Below are 17,376 nucleotides of genomic sequence, written 5' to 3'. Positions count from 1 at the left end.
TGTGATCTTTGCTGAGGGTGACCGAGGAGGAGGTGAAGCGTTTTTTGCACTGGGAGAGCAGGGAGGCGGTAGCGCGGTTTAGCCGCATATAAGCGGGAAAGCTTTGGCTCAACCAGGAGATGATGCTGGGGGATAATAAAAATGCGTTAGGCTTCCTTTTACTTATACATTCAAGTATATATATAAATGTGTTAGGCTGCCCTTGCTTATACATTCAAGTATATATATATACAACTGTAGGATACAATTAAGAACGAAAGAAACATGATGGGGAAGAACTTAAGGCAATGAGCGAAATGAAAAACAATGTATCATATTCTAAATTACACTACACGATTAAAAGCCCATGACCCTGTGATGATAATATGATGCTTATAGGTTTGTATTGATTTGGTACAGAAACACACACTCACGAGCAGTAGGAAACAAGGCAAAACACACTTATGAACTACATTTCCCAGAAGGCAAGAAAACTCTAATAGCAAACGCTCATTGGACAACACCAGTATGTCGTCATGTATTCGTCCAAACAAACCAGCAGCAGTCGAATCAACAGCGTATGCACCAGAAGGCAGTCATGAGGAGAAAAAACTTTTCTGAAGTCTTTCTTGAACTTTTTACGTTAATCTTTTAAGTGACAAAAACAACTCAAGTAAAGCTAGAAGTAAGTGTTTGCATTAAACGGTGATGTTCGGTCGAAAGCTACCATAGAGCTTTTCGTTGCTAGTAGCATTACATGCTAGCCTCGAGCGAGCTCAGTCATTGGTGACAGCTAGTTAAAAAGCTAACTTTACCTTAAGCATGTAGTGGTCAGTTCTTATCCACTGGTTAAATAATTTGATACCAATGACAAAAATCGCAGTGAAACACATCTTTCAGACATGCTTTGCTCGACGAATTAGTTTCCTCCAGGTCTTTCTTAAGAGTTAGCTAAACCAAGATAGCTACGAAAATTGCTTTGTTTGTGATGATGCTCAATTTGGGAAAGGATTAAGTCCGTTTTATGTAGCTAAGTAGTTGCCATATAAGTCGAGTTATTTTCCTGTACGAAACAGTTTTTTGTGTATTTTCTGCATGCCTATTTTCTGAGGCTTAGTCATTTTCTTGGACCTTTAGCGCCATCACGTGTTAATACCTGCAAACTACGTACAAATTGCAAATCTTTTGCAGTTGTTTTAGTTAAAATTTATGTATTTGAAAAGGACAATGACGTTTAACATGTTCCCAGTGCGGAGTATGAAACTGATGCGCTGCACATAGAGTTTATTGCTAATTTCTAACCCGTGTCCCCTATTGAGCTGTTATGTTCACAATGCACAGTTTGCAACATCGAAATGACATAAAAACATAATAAACTATAACTACAGTAAATAATGTTATGGAAAATGTAGTGTAAGAAAAATAGACACAAGTATTTTTGGAAACGTATTTCCAGAAGTGTGAATAATAATAAAATAATATTAGCTGAAAATATTACAGCTCTGATTTATCTTTAACCAACCTTTGTCCTTTACCGTAAAAGATTTAATGTCTTAATCAATTTAATTTCAGTTGGAAATTGTGCTTCATAGATGACACAACAATTGTCACTGTAAGATGAATTTCTCTGAGGTCTTCAAGCAGTCCAATCAGCTTTGTAAAGTTTCCCCAGATGGAAAGTATTTGGTAAGTGTTTGAGTAATGCAATATGTATTTTTGTAGTATTTTAATTGTTTTCAGTAGAAAGAAATCTTTTTCATTCCCATTTTATGTTACCATTTCCATATGGATAAGATGGAAATGGGTAATTTCCTTGCTGATTGTTGTCTTTGGCTTTACTCCTCAGGCTACATGTGTGCAGTACAGGTTAGTGGTGCGAGATGTGAGCACCTTGCAGATTATGCACCTGTATACCTGCCTTGACCAAATATCTCATATGGAGTGGTCCTCTGATTCTCTCTTTATTCTGTGTGCTATGTACAAGAGAGGACTAGTACAGGTAGGTTGAGAGAAAAGTAATGTGGCTATCTGACCATTTATGTGGTGTGAATGAAGGTGGTCAGTCTACTAGTTGAACACTGTTCACGATTATACAAATAATTACAAACTCTTTTAAATAATGTTGGGTTTTTTGGGGGGATTGATAGAAACTGAATAATAAAGTGATTTATGTGGATTTTAGTTGGACAGGCTCTATTTAATCAAACTACCAATAGACCAGTTATGCCACATTCCCTAAATTTAGAAGTGACATACAGAAATACTTCCTCAAAACAAATACTCCGTATCTTCAGTTGTAATTTTTTGAGATTTTATATTGTACTTTAAATTTTTGGAGGCTTTAGACATGTCCTGTTTGAAGTCTCAATCACATGTACATCCTTCTTTTAGTCTTAAAAATGTATACTAATTAACTTTTTTATACATACATTCTTATTGCTGTTACTTTAAGGACACAGTAGACTCCACATTAGATGAAGTAGTCTGAGATTGCTTTCAGTGAAACTCACTATTTAGCATTCAAATAGGTACAATAAATTTTAATATTCATTACTTCTGTCATTGGATGATCTAGAACCATGCTGTTTATTTTTTATTGTGCTTTAACTTCTTTATTTTAGGATGATCAAAAAGTGTTCAAAGTGACAGAATTGCAGTAATTATTGTTACTGAAGTGATGTCAGTTTCATGCACATCGTAGCTCAAGTTGCTTACCTTTGAAAGGGTATCCAGTGCCAGTCTTTCATTGTGTCTGATGTGTTCTTACTGTTTGAAATCAAACTGAGAAAGTTAGAGGATGTGTGTAAAGGATGTCTTGAGTAATTGCCGTTTGCTGTCCTGGTGTCGCACTCTGTCTTCCTTCTGACGTTTTTTTTCTCAGGTGTGGTCTCTTGAACAGCCGGACTGGCACTGCAAGATTGATGAGGGTTCAATAGGACTAGTCTCCTCACGCTGGAGTCCAGATGGACGTCACATTCTCAACACCACCGAGTTCCATGTAAGTGTGAAGTTGGTTTCTGCGTGTGTGTATGTGCATTGATGCACATGGAAATGTGTTTTATGCTTGTCTGGTATCAACTGTTGCTGGCCTGCAAGGAACGGGGGACCTGAAAATAGCCAGACACCAGAGCCTTTCTTGACTGGCCCCTACACCCCCCACCTGCTACATGTATTCAGCCTGATTTCATAGCTGCCCTCCTGTTAGCGTCCTGTCATACATGGGCTTCTAGTACCTCTGGAACACCAGTGCAATGTGTATATGCCCTTCCGATGGAGGTCTGGTATTTTGTTTGGCATCAAGTCTATTTAATGATGTTTTATTGGTCATAAAAATACAGTAACTGTAGGCTTACCAACACTGATGGATTAAAACCAACCAGATCAGAAACGCCATACACTAACCAGGAGCAGGTTAAATAAATAACATTAATAATTTATATGGCTGTTATTTTTACTGCCCAAATAAAAAGCCAAGCAGAAATATGTTTTATAAGACAAGAGCCAAAATGCTCATTTCATTTTATTTAAATTCAATTTCATTTTATTTGTACAGTGCCAAATCACATGGACAGTTCAAATCACATCAACAGTTGCCTCAAGGCGCTTTATAATGATTTCCATCCTTGATGACTATTTGACTGTTAGTTATTGTTCACTTGTAGCTGATAGTAGTATGCTCTAAACATCAGATCCAAGAATACATAGTATGTGGAAATTAGATTTTGTTCTCTTTTTAAAATCATCAGTAGTCGTGACTTGTGAACATTCCTTCACTCCGCAGTAATGACCTTGCAAAACAGGAGTACATATTTGATACCAGAAATAGCTTGTTTGTCTACGGAGAAAGTACAGACAAAAGTCTTTAAGATCGCATCTTTTTATGTTTTATATCATTACTTAAAATATTTGAAATTTGAGGTATCATGCAGTATGTACATGCACCCACCAAATTCCAGCTGAGGAGATTTTGAGATTGCGCAAGTATATAAAACTAAATACAAACCAAATAAATTGCCTGTGCCTCCAAATTCCTCTTTTATATTCTCTCCATAGTAAGCATATGTTGTAAGGGGTGCTGTTATAGCAGCTACACTTGGGGCTTGTGGAATACGACGGCAGGCCATGTCTGTAACACTGAACCAGATTCCAGGAATCATTTAACAGGTGTTGTGGTCTAATACACAACTCTGTCTTGTCTGGAGTAGAGTGCAAGTGTCTGTGGTATGTCTGCTTTGTTTTAGTCAGAATTTTATTAATAAATAAAGTTTAAAAAGGAAAAGAATTTGAAAGAAATGCTTTTTCTTTCCCTAAAGATCTATGGCAATTTGTGTTCAGCTTAGTGAATAGACAATCTTAGTGCAGTAATCTTGCATTTGAGCATGTGTGTGGGCAGTTTTGAATGGTTAATATAAACTGTACTCATTTTTCTTATGTTTCTACGTTGAATTGTGAACACATTCCACATAACCTCATTTTAATTGCTTGCTGTCAGTGCCTTGCTGTGGTGATTCTTGATTCTTGATACTTATAGTTTCTCTAACAAAATGTCAGTTCTTTCTTTCATTTCTTAACTATACGTTTGTTTTTTTAATTAACTTATATGTGGCTATTAGAAAATTAAACTGATGTCATTACTTTTATTTACCTTTTAATCACCTTTTCGTCCAATATCCAAGTGCTGCAAACAGGTTCCAAAAAACCCTAAAAGCAACTAAAGGAGAAAAGAGGAAAAACGTTGTATCCATCATTAGGACAAAAAAATTTATTGTTTTCATTAATTACATGTACTACATAGTTAATATTAACTTGTTATGCTTTGCACCTTTTGTGGTATAGCAAAGTGCAGTTTTGGTTCAAATCACAGTCAAAACGAAAAACTATAAAAGAAAAAAGCAAATTATGCTAGAATAGAAAGAATTTTTGTAGTTTTAGCTAGGGCTGCACAATTTTGCATAAAATGAGAATCACGATTTTTCTGCTTAGAATTGAGATCACGATTCTCTCACGATTTTCTTTTCCAATATAAATATTTATTGCACTTATTAACTGCACATCAACTTTGTAACAGTTGAGACTGAACATAAAAACAATAAATAAACATAAAAACAAATGTGTCACATTTTGTCGTTGCCTCAAAATGTTGTACTGCTTGTAATTCCGTCTCCACCGTTGCTCGACACTGCGTGTATAGAGCAGGTAGTGCAACATTTTTAAAATAGTTGCGGGACGGTGTTTTGAGAAACCATCCTACTCTGACAAAACGTCCTACCTGTATCATAATTTGATGGTGACTTGCGACTAAACCTAACCCTACCCTTGACCATAGCCCTAACCATAACCATAACCTTAAGAAGTATTCCGGATGGGTGAGAGAAAAAGAAGTTAATTCGGCGTTGGTGTTGTGCGCATGTGCCGCATCTGCGCAGAAACATTGGGTAAGATGTTTTTTCAGGTAGGATGGATTCCCGTCACTTTCTTGGCCTTTACAGCTTCGTCATCTCTCACGTGCTCTCTGTTGTTTTTTCCCTGCCAGCTGACTTCTGTATCACTTGGTATAAGCCTCCGCCCTTGTCATTTGTTGAGCAGGAAGAGTGAGCGCTTGTTTTCATGCAACTTATGTCCTGGATCAAAATGCAGTACAATCATCATCATTTTTTTTTTTTTTTTAAATCCTTGTCATTTCGAAATGAGATCGCACATAAGTATGAAGTGAGATCGCGATTTTCTAATAATTAATTGTGCCGCCCTAGTTTTAGCCTGAAATCAGTGTTATATGGAATTTTTTTTGTAGAGCTCATTTTCCTTTATTTTGAAGGCTGTTTTTGTGAGTTTGTTGGAATATGTTGTGCTATACTGATATTGTCACTGGGATCAGGTAGTAGATGAGGTTTCCCATGTCAGTCCCTATCCCTCTTTATGTTGAAACGTCCTTGGCCAAGGAACCCCAAGTTGCTCCTAATACCATACCTATTATGGTCATATGGTGGCTTTGTGCCATTGGTGTTTCAGTTTGTGTTGTAGAGCTACTAAGGCTGAAAGGTCTAACCAGTGCAGATTATTTTATCTTTCTATGAAGAAGAGTGAAAATGTAAGTTCAGTCTGAGAACGGTGTATCTATAAATTAATGTTTTGTTCAAACCAAATCAAACCAAGTAGTTCTGGTAAACAACTCTCAGAAATGAGCCCCAAAAAACAGACAAGCTCCAAGACAAACAGATGTCAGAGCAATTATAATACACTGGCACTTGAGGAAAATATTCTGCATGTACTGTGAAAAGGAGATGTGATATGATACTTTATGTGCTACGTTTAATGGTCATTACTCAATTTAAAAGGCCAATGTCAGACAGCATGGAGTGCCACTGTTGTGTGAACAATTGCAGCTGCTGTGTCTGTCTTTGACAGGTGAAGCTGCTGCTCAATATGGTTGTTGTGCAAACTTTCTGCTGAAGTAACACTTTGGTTTAGTCGTTGTCAAAAACTCTAGGTTTTTGTCAAAACATGTTTATATTAGTACAAGCATTTAATCTTTGCTGTTATGGAGTCAAAAACCTGTAGTTACTCATCTCTCTCATAACTGGCTAGATGTAAGTAGTTTTACTTGCTGCTTACTGAGCAGCCTTTTGTGGTGCAGGTTTCAAAACCAATTTAATCAACAAAGAAAAATTAGGAACTTGTTGTGGCATTTCCAGAGAGCCCACTGAACTTACCTTCACCCCAGCCCAAGATTTCATTAAGGCTGTGCCAGGCGGGTGTTCGTGTCAGGCTTAAATTTCAACCCACTCATAAACAGCCTGCTATATTAACTTGTTTAGGGACAGCTGCCTGTGGTGTGGATCATGCCTCTGTGTATGTGTTTGTCTGTCTATGTATCAATAAATCTGCTGTCTGTGTTTGTCTGGCTGTCTCAGTTGTTTTTTTCTTTTGTTTTGTTTTTTAAGCAAAAGATCTTTCAAATTTCTAGGTCACAACTGTCATTGTGGCTGTACCAAAATGATTATATATTCTATCTAGTGTTAACAAAAGCTGTAGAAGTCAGAACCAGTAACCACTACTTTAAATGTTGTGAAATGAAGCACCTTAAAGCCAGCTACTTTGTTTTTGCCCAGATTTTTAAAACATTTGTCATAGATGTAATAAAAAGTCACATTGCTGAAACTTAGCCTATGTATTGTGAGACTTCACGCAACTGGTCTCCTGTTTGAATTCCATTCATTTATCTTAGGACCTCACAAAATGCCACTCGCACATCCACATTAATCCTGCTTTACTAACTGAGGGTCGAAAAAGTCCAGCCAAGGACATTGCTGAGCTTGACTTGTCTAATGGTTTTTACATTGTTGGGATCAGATTAGCCTTAGAATTCTTTACTAGTACAGCTGTAGCCTTGCTAACGTGTAGCATTGTTGGCAGCAATGTGGCTGCCAACAATGCTACCGGACCGAACTGTAAATTTAGGGAGCCTAAGCACTGCAGCAGGGGACAATAGCTCTTCCATACCCTATGTGGGCTGTGAAAGGCTCCTGTTCCTTGGTAGCATCATAAGGCTGTAACAGGAGAAATAGGCTATATTGGTTTGAGATGGCTTTCTACGTGGAATGCCTACAAGCTAATCCTCTGCTGACAGATAGGCCTATATGGCATCAAATACACTCGACCATTCTCTCACACTCGCTTAGGCGCGCAACAAGAATGGCTGATGGGTACGTTTTATTCCAGATTGCTGTCAGTAACTGTAGTATTTACATTCTTGCAGTTATCATATTGCCCACAGGTTTTCCTGATGGGAAGGTCCCCAAATTGTAATTAGATTTTATTTTTTTAAGAATACCTTATATCACATATTACATGTATTTAGTGGTATAAATTAACCCCAATAATTGATGACATCATTTTAAGAATATTGACTTGTCATGATTATTATTTGCTCCACCTTCTAGTATAGTCTCCAAGGGCTTTTCGTAACAATTTTCTCTGATAAATAAACAGCAGCTTTTTTAGGAGAGTTTTGTCTTTAACACCACTCCTGCCCCCAGACCGTAGTCCTACGTTTCTGCTTACCTTTGGTGAGGATACTTTATCTAAAGGGGTAGTTTTACCCCTTTAGATAGAGTCTCACTCTACACGGAAAAGCATTTCTCACCTATTTTCCTCATGCTAACCTTCCTCCACCAGGTTTAAAGTTACATTGCCTTTGGGTCTTGATCTCCCAGCGCCCCTTATGTGGTGGATTCAGGGTATTTAAGAAGTGTAAGTCTGTTTGTGTTTGAGTGCTGTTGGTATTAGTTGTCATGGCACCATGTCTGAGGGGATGTCCAGGAAGCGTGCAGTGCGGTGTTATTACAGAGCCTACACAGCTGGATGTCTGGACCAAACACGCAGGTCAACACTTCAGTCCAGTCAGGTGACAGACTTGGACCGTTTCAAATATCTGTCTGTACACTCTGATGAAAGCCTCGTCACTTCAGTAGTTTTAACTCTGCCCATTCTTAAATGGCAATTACATTATTTTTTACTGCCAAAAATAAAGTGTTATTTGAAGAATAATGTATTATTACTGTTACTTCTACTCATATTAGACTCAAATGAAACCATTTATTCCAAGGATAAAAAAATGCTTTTCTTCAATAACCTTAAATTATACAAAAAAGCCCTTGCCTTTTTAACTGTTCTGTGTTCAAATTATTATTCACATTTTTGTTCAGCATGCTTTTTGCCATTACTATTTAAACAGATGTAATACTACAATTACAAAAAAATTGTATTAAAAAATTTACATTGACCAGTCTTAAAAATTAAGACTGAAAAAATTATTTTTAAGTCTTAATTGAGGATTCAAAAATAATATTCCTTTGCACAAAACTGGAGACAAAACATAAAAAGTGATTCATCTGCTCAGCCCAGAAAATTTGCGTCGATGAGATATCACAAAACTTGTTTTTCTAGCATCTGGAAGTTTTAGAAATTTGTTGTTGGAATGGTAATGTTGCAATTGTATTATAGTGAACAATGGGGGAAAATTGGCAACAAGGTTGAGTTTTGCTGCTGAATCTAACTTCATCAATCAATCTCTGAACAGCTTAACATATACACATAGGCAGTACAAACCACGTATTCTGTAACAGTGTCTCAAGAGTCTTCTGGTGCTCCTTATTTGAAGGTCAAGATACCGCTTGTCATACTCCTTAGATCAGCATATCTGTCATGTTTGGCCACTTGCTTTTGTTGGCATGAGTCTGGCTGAAGTGAGGCCGCTGGGTATTTAAGTGACTGCTGTCAAAACTTAGAATTAACACGTGTTCTCTTTGTTATGCCGACTTGTGGTCAGTTAGCTGCTTCTCATTTGTGGCAATGCGCACAACTTGCTGTCAATTTGTCACACTTGTGGCAAACATGTCTGACATTACATCTTGGCTACTAAATTGACTGGTCCTATTCCTGCTATGTGTTGAGATGTTGTTTTGTATCTGTTAATTTTATGTGCTCAAGTCTTAATTTAAACAGGTTTAAACTTAACTTAAAACTTTAATTTAAACTTACACTTTAACTTAAAACAAACAGGTTTAAACTTAATTTAAACAGGTCTTAATTTAAACTTAATTCTTTTGGTCCCTTTCAGTGGCTACAGGTCTTAAACATGTGTATTCATTCCCTGGGGAAGCACACTGATTGACAACACTCCACACACTTGGCCTTTCCAAGCCATCGTCTAATGATAGATAGATTGCCTCTCACAGAGATTTTGCCCCTTCAAAGACATAAGACAGTCTTTCCACAGCTGTTAAAGTGCATGGTGGGAAATGCAGTCTGGATTTGCATAGCTGATCTTTACATATAGAAATGTGTTCTGGTTGACTGACCTCATATTGGTGTCTATTGACAGCCACTTGCCATATGGATGTAACACTTACCAAATAACTTATAATTAAATTTTCTTATTGAAGACCAGTGGTCGAATAGTGTGAATGTGTCATTGCAGTTAAAGGGATGGATGTGTTTACACTCTTTTAACTCATTCACTGCCATTGATGTCTATAGCCGTCAATTGCAGTGAATGAGTCAATGGGTTTAACTCATTCACTGCCAATGGCTGGCAGTGAATGAGTTAATTGTCTGGTAGAATGATCTTTTCCATCATTTAACTTGGAAGATAATATATGGTTGCCTTTTCTTTGTTTTCTCTGATTTGGTTACAGTTGAGAATCACCGTCTGGTCACTGTGCACTAAAGCTGTATCTTACATCAAGTATCCCAAAGCATGTCAGAAAGGTGAGTATGAAATTGATATGATATGAATGTATGTCTACTACGAGTGTACCTGAGGACATGGCCAGCAGTCTAAATGCCTTGGCATTCCCCATGAATCACATGCCGTTCTTTACCTTGTGGGTCTACCCAAGGATATGGGTCCAAACTATGGTCCTCTATGCTGACAGCTGTGCCTCTCTTCAGTAAATGGGGCATGCTCTTCATAACAGGCCTGTCAACAACTAGTGGAAAAATGATTGTGTCTGACTCTCCCCATTTTCCACATGTAATACCATGCCCTTTTGCAACCTGTGTATCTTCAGAGCTGTCATATAAATAATATCGCCATGATGGTTGCATACCAGACTTTATGGTGCCAAAGAATTAGATAATGAAAAATAGATTAAGCCATGTATTATGTGATCAGAATGGACAGTTGTCTTTTTTCCAAGCTGTTACATAGACATGTTTTAAAGAAAGATTAAATTATTTTGAAATTCTTTCTGTTATTCTGTTACTATGACTAAATATCCTCTTTAAAAAATTGTGAAGAAAAAGTGATTATTTTATGTGTCATTGATGCTCAGATTTTTAATACTGTCCCTTTTACTATTATTATCATTATTATTATTATTATTTTACCAGTGAGCAGGTTTTTTTTGGAAAATAAAGTGGCATTTTAGCGTTGTTTTCCTCACTTTTTGTTCTTTGGAATTTGTTCAAATTCCCTCTTGATCTTCCATAGAAACCATTTGTATACCCACAGGTATAGATTTCAGCAGAGATGGGTCCTATATGGCCTTGGCTGAACGTCGTGACTGCAAAGACTTTGTTAGTATATTCGTGTGTGACGACTGGCATTTACTCAGGGTAAGTAGAGCTACAGCTGCATAAGATTTTTTTTTTGTAAGGCCATTTTAATGTACTCATCAATTGAGTAAGACATGTAAACTACAGTGAAAGGGACCTTAATTTCAATTCCCAAAAAGATATAGACTTGTTAGCCATACATTATGACTATCTTTATTGTTACATGAAATTTGCTGCTACATTATATTTAAAACACGTAGAATTGAATCTATGGTATTTGTGTAATTTGTTCATACCAGTTTGATTTGATCTCATTGTGTGGGTCTACTGCTTTTTCATTTTTCCCCTTTTCCCTCCAAAACATGGGATGTGAAATCATTCTCTGCAGGCTCTGCTGGGGAACTACTTTATATCTGATGTGCTTTAATTTTAGTCCAAAAGTTCTAAAAACAGTATGTGCTGTAAGGGACAAATAGCTGAGAGGCACTTGCCTTTATGCTTTTTCTAGCAGCAGGTGGCACATGTTTGTAATGCAGCAAATGCTCATCCCATAAAAGGCGAATAGATTCTAGTATTAATTAAAGTCATTAGCATTCACGTCTTACTTGAATAGCTGCTTTGTTTTTAAGTAGATGTCTGAGATCATCCAGTTTAATACAACTTAAACAGCAAGACTACAACAAGGCAAAGCTGTCAAGTCACTGGGTCATAATTTTTAACAGGGCCTATAATGTGCCCTGATGAAAGGAGCCAGGAGCACTAAGAGTCAGTTACCAAGATTTCTCTTTTATCTCCGTTTCAACCAGATCAGACAGAGTGGTATTTGTGTGCACTTATGAACCTTGGACACCCAACACAGTGTTTCTGGGAACAGCTAAAACTAGCTTTTATTTTGTATTTTGTTTCCTTTTATCTTTTTATATTGTGCTAGATATGAGGAAAAATTAAGTTTAAAATATTCACATTTTTTTTTAATGAATGTCTTAATTAACTTCATTTAATGTCACTTTTTTATTACAGCATTTTGAGACTGAGACACAGGACCTGGCAGGATTGGAGTGGTCTCCAAATGGCTGTGTGCTGGCAGTATGGGACAGTTGTCTAGAAGTTAGTTAACCTAATACACTAGAGATCCATCACTGTAATGTCAAATTACCTATCTCAGTTAAACATGAGCCTGTCATCAGTGAATCACTCAGTAAAGTGTACCCTGGCAAGAATGGCAAGTGAATAGTTTAAAAACTCCAGTTTAGGAAGACCGTAATCAAAGAGTCAGCTTTAAATTATAAAACAACATTATCTGCAGTTTAAATTTTGAGGCATGGTTGGGGTACTATACATAGGTACAAGTGTTCTTTAAGTAAACACTTATGCAGGATAGGACAAATTTATGTTGATCACCTCACAAGAGTCTCATAATATTGGAAACAGGAATACTGCAAAATGTAATTACACTGTTTAAAAAGTCATAAAATTTTAAAATGAAGCACACTGACATCTGTCTGCAACATCTGTCTACTAAAGGTTGTCTTAACCACTGTACTTAAGTGCTTATTATTAGCATTATTATTAATACTGTTTCATGTGTATGTATCCTCTACACAGTATAAGGTGTTGCTCTACTCTTTGGATGGCCGGTTGCTGTCAACCTACAGTGCCTATGAATGGTCGCTGGGTGTCAAGTCTGTGTCCTGGAGCCCCAGTAGCCAGTTCCTTGCAATTGGCAGCTATGATGAAAAAGTATGGATGATGTTAAAAAATTGTGCTTCTTTCCTGATGATTGCCTGTTTTTGGTTTTTGTTTGTTTTTTTAGATGAGGTCTTCCTTTTCACAAATTTCATGCAGTTCCTCCTAAAGTCGTAAAAAGCTTCACAACTTTTTTCATTCTCTCTTAAATAAAAGTTTTAGTATAGTTTCAGGTTCATTTTTATTTTGAGCAGAATGTGTTGTGTGCAATTTTTAGTATCAGTGAAATTAAGATACTTTTATCTTTATGTCAGGTGCGCATCATCAATCATATCACATGGAAAAAAATCGCACAGTTTCAGCACCCTGCAACAGTGGAAAGCACAAAAGCTGTGAGTATTGAGCGTTTTTGATGGGCCTGGAAGACATTGTTTGATTGCCAGTTAATTACTCCTTGTGGTTTTAGACTGTGTATAAAGAAGTGGAGAGAAGGCCAGCTGTTGGCACTGACGAAATGTCTCTGCACAACATCACTACTGGCAGCACACTCTTCAACACCCAGAGTAAATGTACGTAAGCAGTATTCATTTTTAAAGTGATATTTGTCTAAAATTACCAAGGTCAAGTAACCAGTTTTGTCTCATTATAAATTCTTTGTTGTTGCCTCATCTAGATGAGATATGCTCATTGCCAGTACAAGTTCCTGTGGTCAAACCAGACCCAGACCGAGCCAACCCCAAAATTGGGGTCTCTGTTTTGGCATTCAGCTCAAACAATCACTATCTAGCCACCAAAAATGGTGAGATTTTTTTTCTTTTACCTTTTTTATTGAACTTTCTTGTTGCACTAATTGTTGACAGGAATGTTTTATTAATACTGACCTTTGAAACATTTCTGTGAACAGCTCTTTTTCTTGACCTAAAAGATTGCACAACATAATCTGCACCCACTTAGATTCTTAAATATGTGGTGGTGAAAGGCCCAAAAAGCCTCTTGTGGCATGAATAAGGCACGGCGGGACCACGGAGCGACGTTCAGAGCCAACTTTATTTGATTCACGTCACACCACACCACAACACCAACCCCTGAGTCCGTGTTTTAACACGGCGGGCGTGATTGCGGATGCCGTGCAGGTGCGTCCGCACGGCCCCGCAGACCACGCCCCACCACATACCCCCATCGCCCGATTGAGGCCGGGGAGTAATCTGGCCGAACCTACTCCCCCCCCCCCCCCCCCCCCCCCCCGCGAACTGGGGCGAGACTCGGCCCCTAAACATCGGCGCCCCAGCCCCTGACCAAGCGACGGGGAAGCGTCCGTTCTGGTGGCCGCCCGCGCATCCAGCGGCAACGGCGAAGCTGGTCCGGAGGTCGGCCGCGTAGCAAGCGGACACGGCCCCACAGGCATGGCCGTGAGCTCCTGCACACAGGCGGCTGGGCAGACGTCAGGCGCGCAGAATCGACTGGTGGCAGCGAGGCTGGACTAGCCAGCCCGCCGATCCCCGGCCTAGCGGGGCTGTCCCGCTCCTCTGCCTCCAACTCCGGCTGCACAGGCTGCCCTGGAGCAGGGACCTCCGTCTCCCCGCACAGCTGCTCCGCCACCGCCTCCGCCACTCCCGTTTGGAGCGGCTCCCCGCACTGCGCCTCCGCCCCCAGCAGGCACAGCCCCTCGCCCACCTCTGGGTGGAGCGACTCCTCTGCCTCCGGCAGGTGTAGACCCTCGCCCGCCTCGTCCTCGGCCTCCGATTGGAGCGGCTCCTCCTCCTCCGGCAGGCTCGGACCCCCGCGTGGCTCGTCCACCACCTCCGGCTGCCGAGGTGACCCACACGGCTCCTCCACCGCTTCACTGTCCTCGGGACACACTTGTGGGGGTGGCGCCCAGGCCCAGAGCAGCGCTGCCAGCTCTGCCATCTTCCCCAGGTGGCGTTCGCTCTCCTTCCGCAGCTCTTCCTGTTGGCGACGCACCTCCGCCGCCTGCTTCCGCTGGGTGGCCGCTATTTCGGCCACCCTCTCGGCCAGCTCTTTCCTTTCCTGGCTCTGGTAGGTACCCGCCATGCCGCCTCCTGGGTTTCGGCACCAATGTGGCATGAATAAGGCACGGCGGGACCACGGAGCGACGTTCAGAGCCAACTTTATTTGATTCACGTCACACCACACCACAACACCAACCCCTGAGTCCGTGTTTTAACACGGCGGGCGTGATTGCGGATGCCGTGCAGGTGCGTCCGCACGGCCCCGCAGACCACGCCCCACCACACCTCTTAACTTGTCAAAGGCAAAAGTATAGTTCAGAACTGAGAAACTGAATTACACAAGTGTGTAATGTGTCCTGGAGCCATTTCTAAACAACTGCAGATTCCTGCATCATCAGTTCAAACAACTTTAACTGTGTCTGTAACTGTATTTTGTAACTCCACTTGCAGAGGTTTTAAAAAGAAACCGCTTTCATCCTCAGCTGAGAGGAAGTTGATTTGAATTACATCAGTTTCAACAAGAATTATGCTGATGGTTCAAGGTGCAGTGTGCTAAGGGACAATTAACAAAATATGTGCTGCTTTATGTATATTTTTGACCTTGTGTGCATAATTTTGACCCTATATTGTACAAAACTGACTGACTTTTGTTGTGTACATTTGTTATGATACTAGTATTGGCTCTTTAGGCTGAGAGTGGTTTTGAATGTGTATGACTATTTTTGTCACTGCAGATAATATGGCGAGTGTTGTTTGGGTGTGGAACATGCAGATGATGAGCCTGCAGGCTGTGCTGGAGCAGACATCAGCAGTACGATGTTTTCAGTGGGACCCATGCCATCCCCGGTTGGCACTATGTACTGGCAACACCAAGCTCTATCTTTGGTCTCCAGGAGGCTGTGTTGCTGTTCAGGTCCCAACTGAAGGTAATTTCCTTGGGTACTAAAACAATTGAACTTTCACGTAGTTGGGAGTCCAAAGCTTAATTACATTGTTCTCAGATATAGGAAAGGAGCAGACCTCCAGTAACCATCCTGTCGTTTTATTTAATCTCCATGGTAATCACAAGGTCGCTGTTAAATTCATTCATTTTATTTTTTACACTAATAGAATATTAAACACTGATATCATGAAATAGAACTTAAGATTGACAACAAACATGCTTTTGCTTTGTTATTCTCAAATTGTTTAAAACAGCATGGCTGAAATGAGTGGAAATCAGCAAATATTGATTTAGTTTAAATCGTAGTCTTGATTTAAGCATTATTAGTTTTAATTAAAATTTAAGCATCAAACTTTAGTTTTAGTCAAAGGTTGTTGCCAAAATTTTTAGCAACAAAATTAGAACTGGCTGAAGTTCTAGTTTATGTTAAAAAGCTACACTTCATTGCACTGGGCTTAAGAGCAGTCAGTGTGGATCTCGGTTAGAAGTTTAAGAAAAAACAAGGACCAATGAATGCAGTCTGCTCTTAGTGGACCAAACTATTTTAAAAAACATTTTGTTTGCTAAACTACATGAAAACAAGAAACCTTAAAGTATTGTAACTGCACCAGTTTTTCTGAAGTGTATGTGGACAGTTTTTCTATGTGCTCAGGTTTTTTTGGGCGTCTTGGATAACCTTCCATAGTTGTTCATCAAAGGTTATTTGCCTACCCTTACTGATTCAGTGATGCATAGATCAGAGTCTGTGAGGGCATACCATCTGTTACAGACATGGACATTATTTTGGTCATACTTTCAAAAAGGAGGTTTATCCATAGTAGGTTCATTTAATAACAACTTTTGATTGAGAAGTTGTTAGTAAATGAACGAGTACAGGGTGGGCCATTTATATGGATACACCATAAACTCAGTTTGCCACCTCACATATACTAATGTGCCACAAACAGGACTTTAATATCACCAACCATTTCCATGTTATTACGATGTATACATATAAATGCCCCACCCTGTAGTTTCACAGCAACATAGTCACATATTGCCTTTAGTTTAAGATTGTGTTGTTTATAATTGAAAATAGAATCAATTTACACTGTCTGTTGTTTCTTTACATTTATTGCTTTAAATGTCCCTGAAATTGAAAATCTCATTACACAAAGTTGAAGTGTATTTTTTAGATACTGATTTCTTACTATGAGCATGTTTATGTGTAAAGGCATTGACATCACAGTTATCTCGCTTTTATTCCTGCCAGGTGGTTTTCAAGTTCATTCTCTGAACTGGCATTGCAGTGGCAACTCCTTGATACTGCTTGGAAAGGAGCAGCTGTGTTTGTGCTACATGGAAACTGATGAAGAAGACAAGTAAAGCACACAAAAAGAAAATAACTGGGTCATAGTTCAGTCTTATTTAGCTGTACACACAAGCTGAGTCAATGGCCAGTGAGAACACTCCTGAACATGTTAGCTTGCATATGCTGGACTGCAGCTGCTCTTAAAAGTGTGGGCTACTGGAACATTGAAAGTAATTCCTACTGATAAATATGTACTCAGCACTAGTTGCAAACACTGTGAGAATGTGAAAGTTTACAATTTTCTATAGATTTCACTTATTGTTAGAATTTCCTGTTTCACCTTGAAATTTTATATTTGTTCTAAATAAACTTTGTCATAAATATAGTTGCTTATGGTGCCAGTTTTCTAAAAGTGTGTTCAGCCTTTAATCAATATGATTTGTTTTCGG

At 39.1% G+C, this 17,376-nt stretch overlaps 1 protein-coding gene across 3 annotated transcripts; it reads left to right on the top strand.

Moving 5' to 3' along the window:
• The first annotated feature begins 525 nt into the window (after positions 1 to 525).
• Positions 526 to 17,312, top strand: wrap73 (WD repeat containing, antisense to TP73). Of its 3 annotated transcripts, none has more exons than XM_080899693.1 (13): positions 526 to 664; positions 1,572 to 1,665; positions 1,826 to 1,978; positions 2,861 to 2,977; positions 10,176 to 10,248; positions 10,994 to 11,097; positions 12,058 to 12,144; positions 12,643 to 12,777; positions 13,038 to 13,115; positions 13,190 to 13,292; positions 13,397 to 13,522; positions 15,428 to 15,619; positions 16,889 to 17,312. In XM_080899693.1, the coding sequence occupies exons 2-13, from the start codon at positions 1,597 to 1,599 to the stop codon at positions 16,999 to 17,001; spliced, it is 1,350 nt and encodes a 449-aa protein (XP_080755819.1). In that variant the 5' UTR covers positions 526 to 664; positions 1,572 to 1,596; the 3' UTR covers positions 17,002 to 17,312. The 3 variants fall into 3 exon arrangements, with proteins under 3 accessions (XP_080755819.1, XP_080755818.1, XP_080755820.1); XM_080899692.1 differs by having other exon boundaries at positions 1,552 to 1,665; XM_080899694.1 differs by lacking the exon at positions 13,397 to 13,522 and having other exon boundaries at positions 1,552 to 1,665.
• Positions 17,313 to 17,376: the final 64 nt, after the last annotated feature.

The sequence above is a fragment of the Rhamphochromis sp. 'chilingali' genome, assembly GCF_963969265.1.
Source record: "Rhamphochromis sp. 'chilingali' genome assembly, chromosome: 12".
Lineage (NCBI taxonomy): Eukaryota > Metazoa > Chordata > Actinopteri > Cichliformes > Cichlidae > Rhamphochromis > Rhamphochromis sp. 'chilingali'.
Note: the sequence above shows the minus strand (reverse complement) of the source record. Positions and strands in the feature narration are given on the sequence as shown.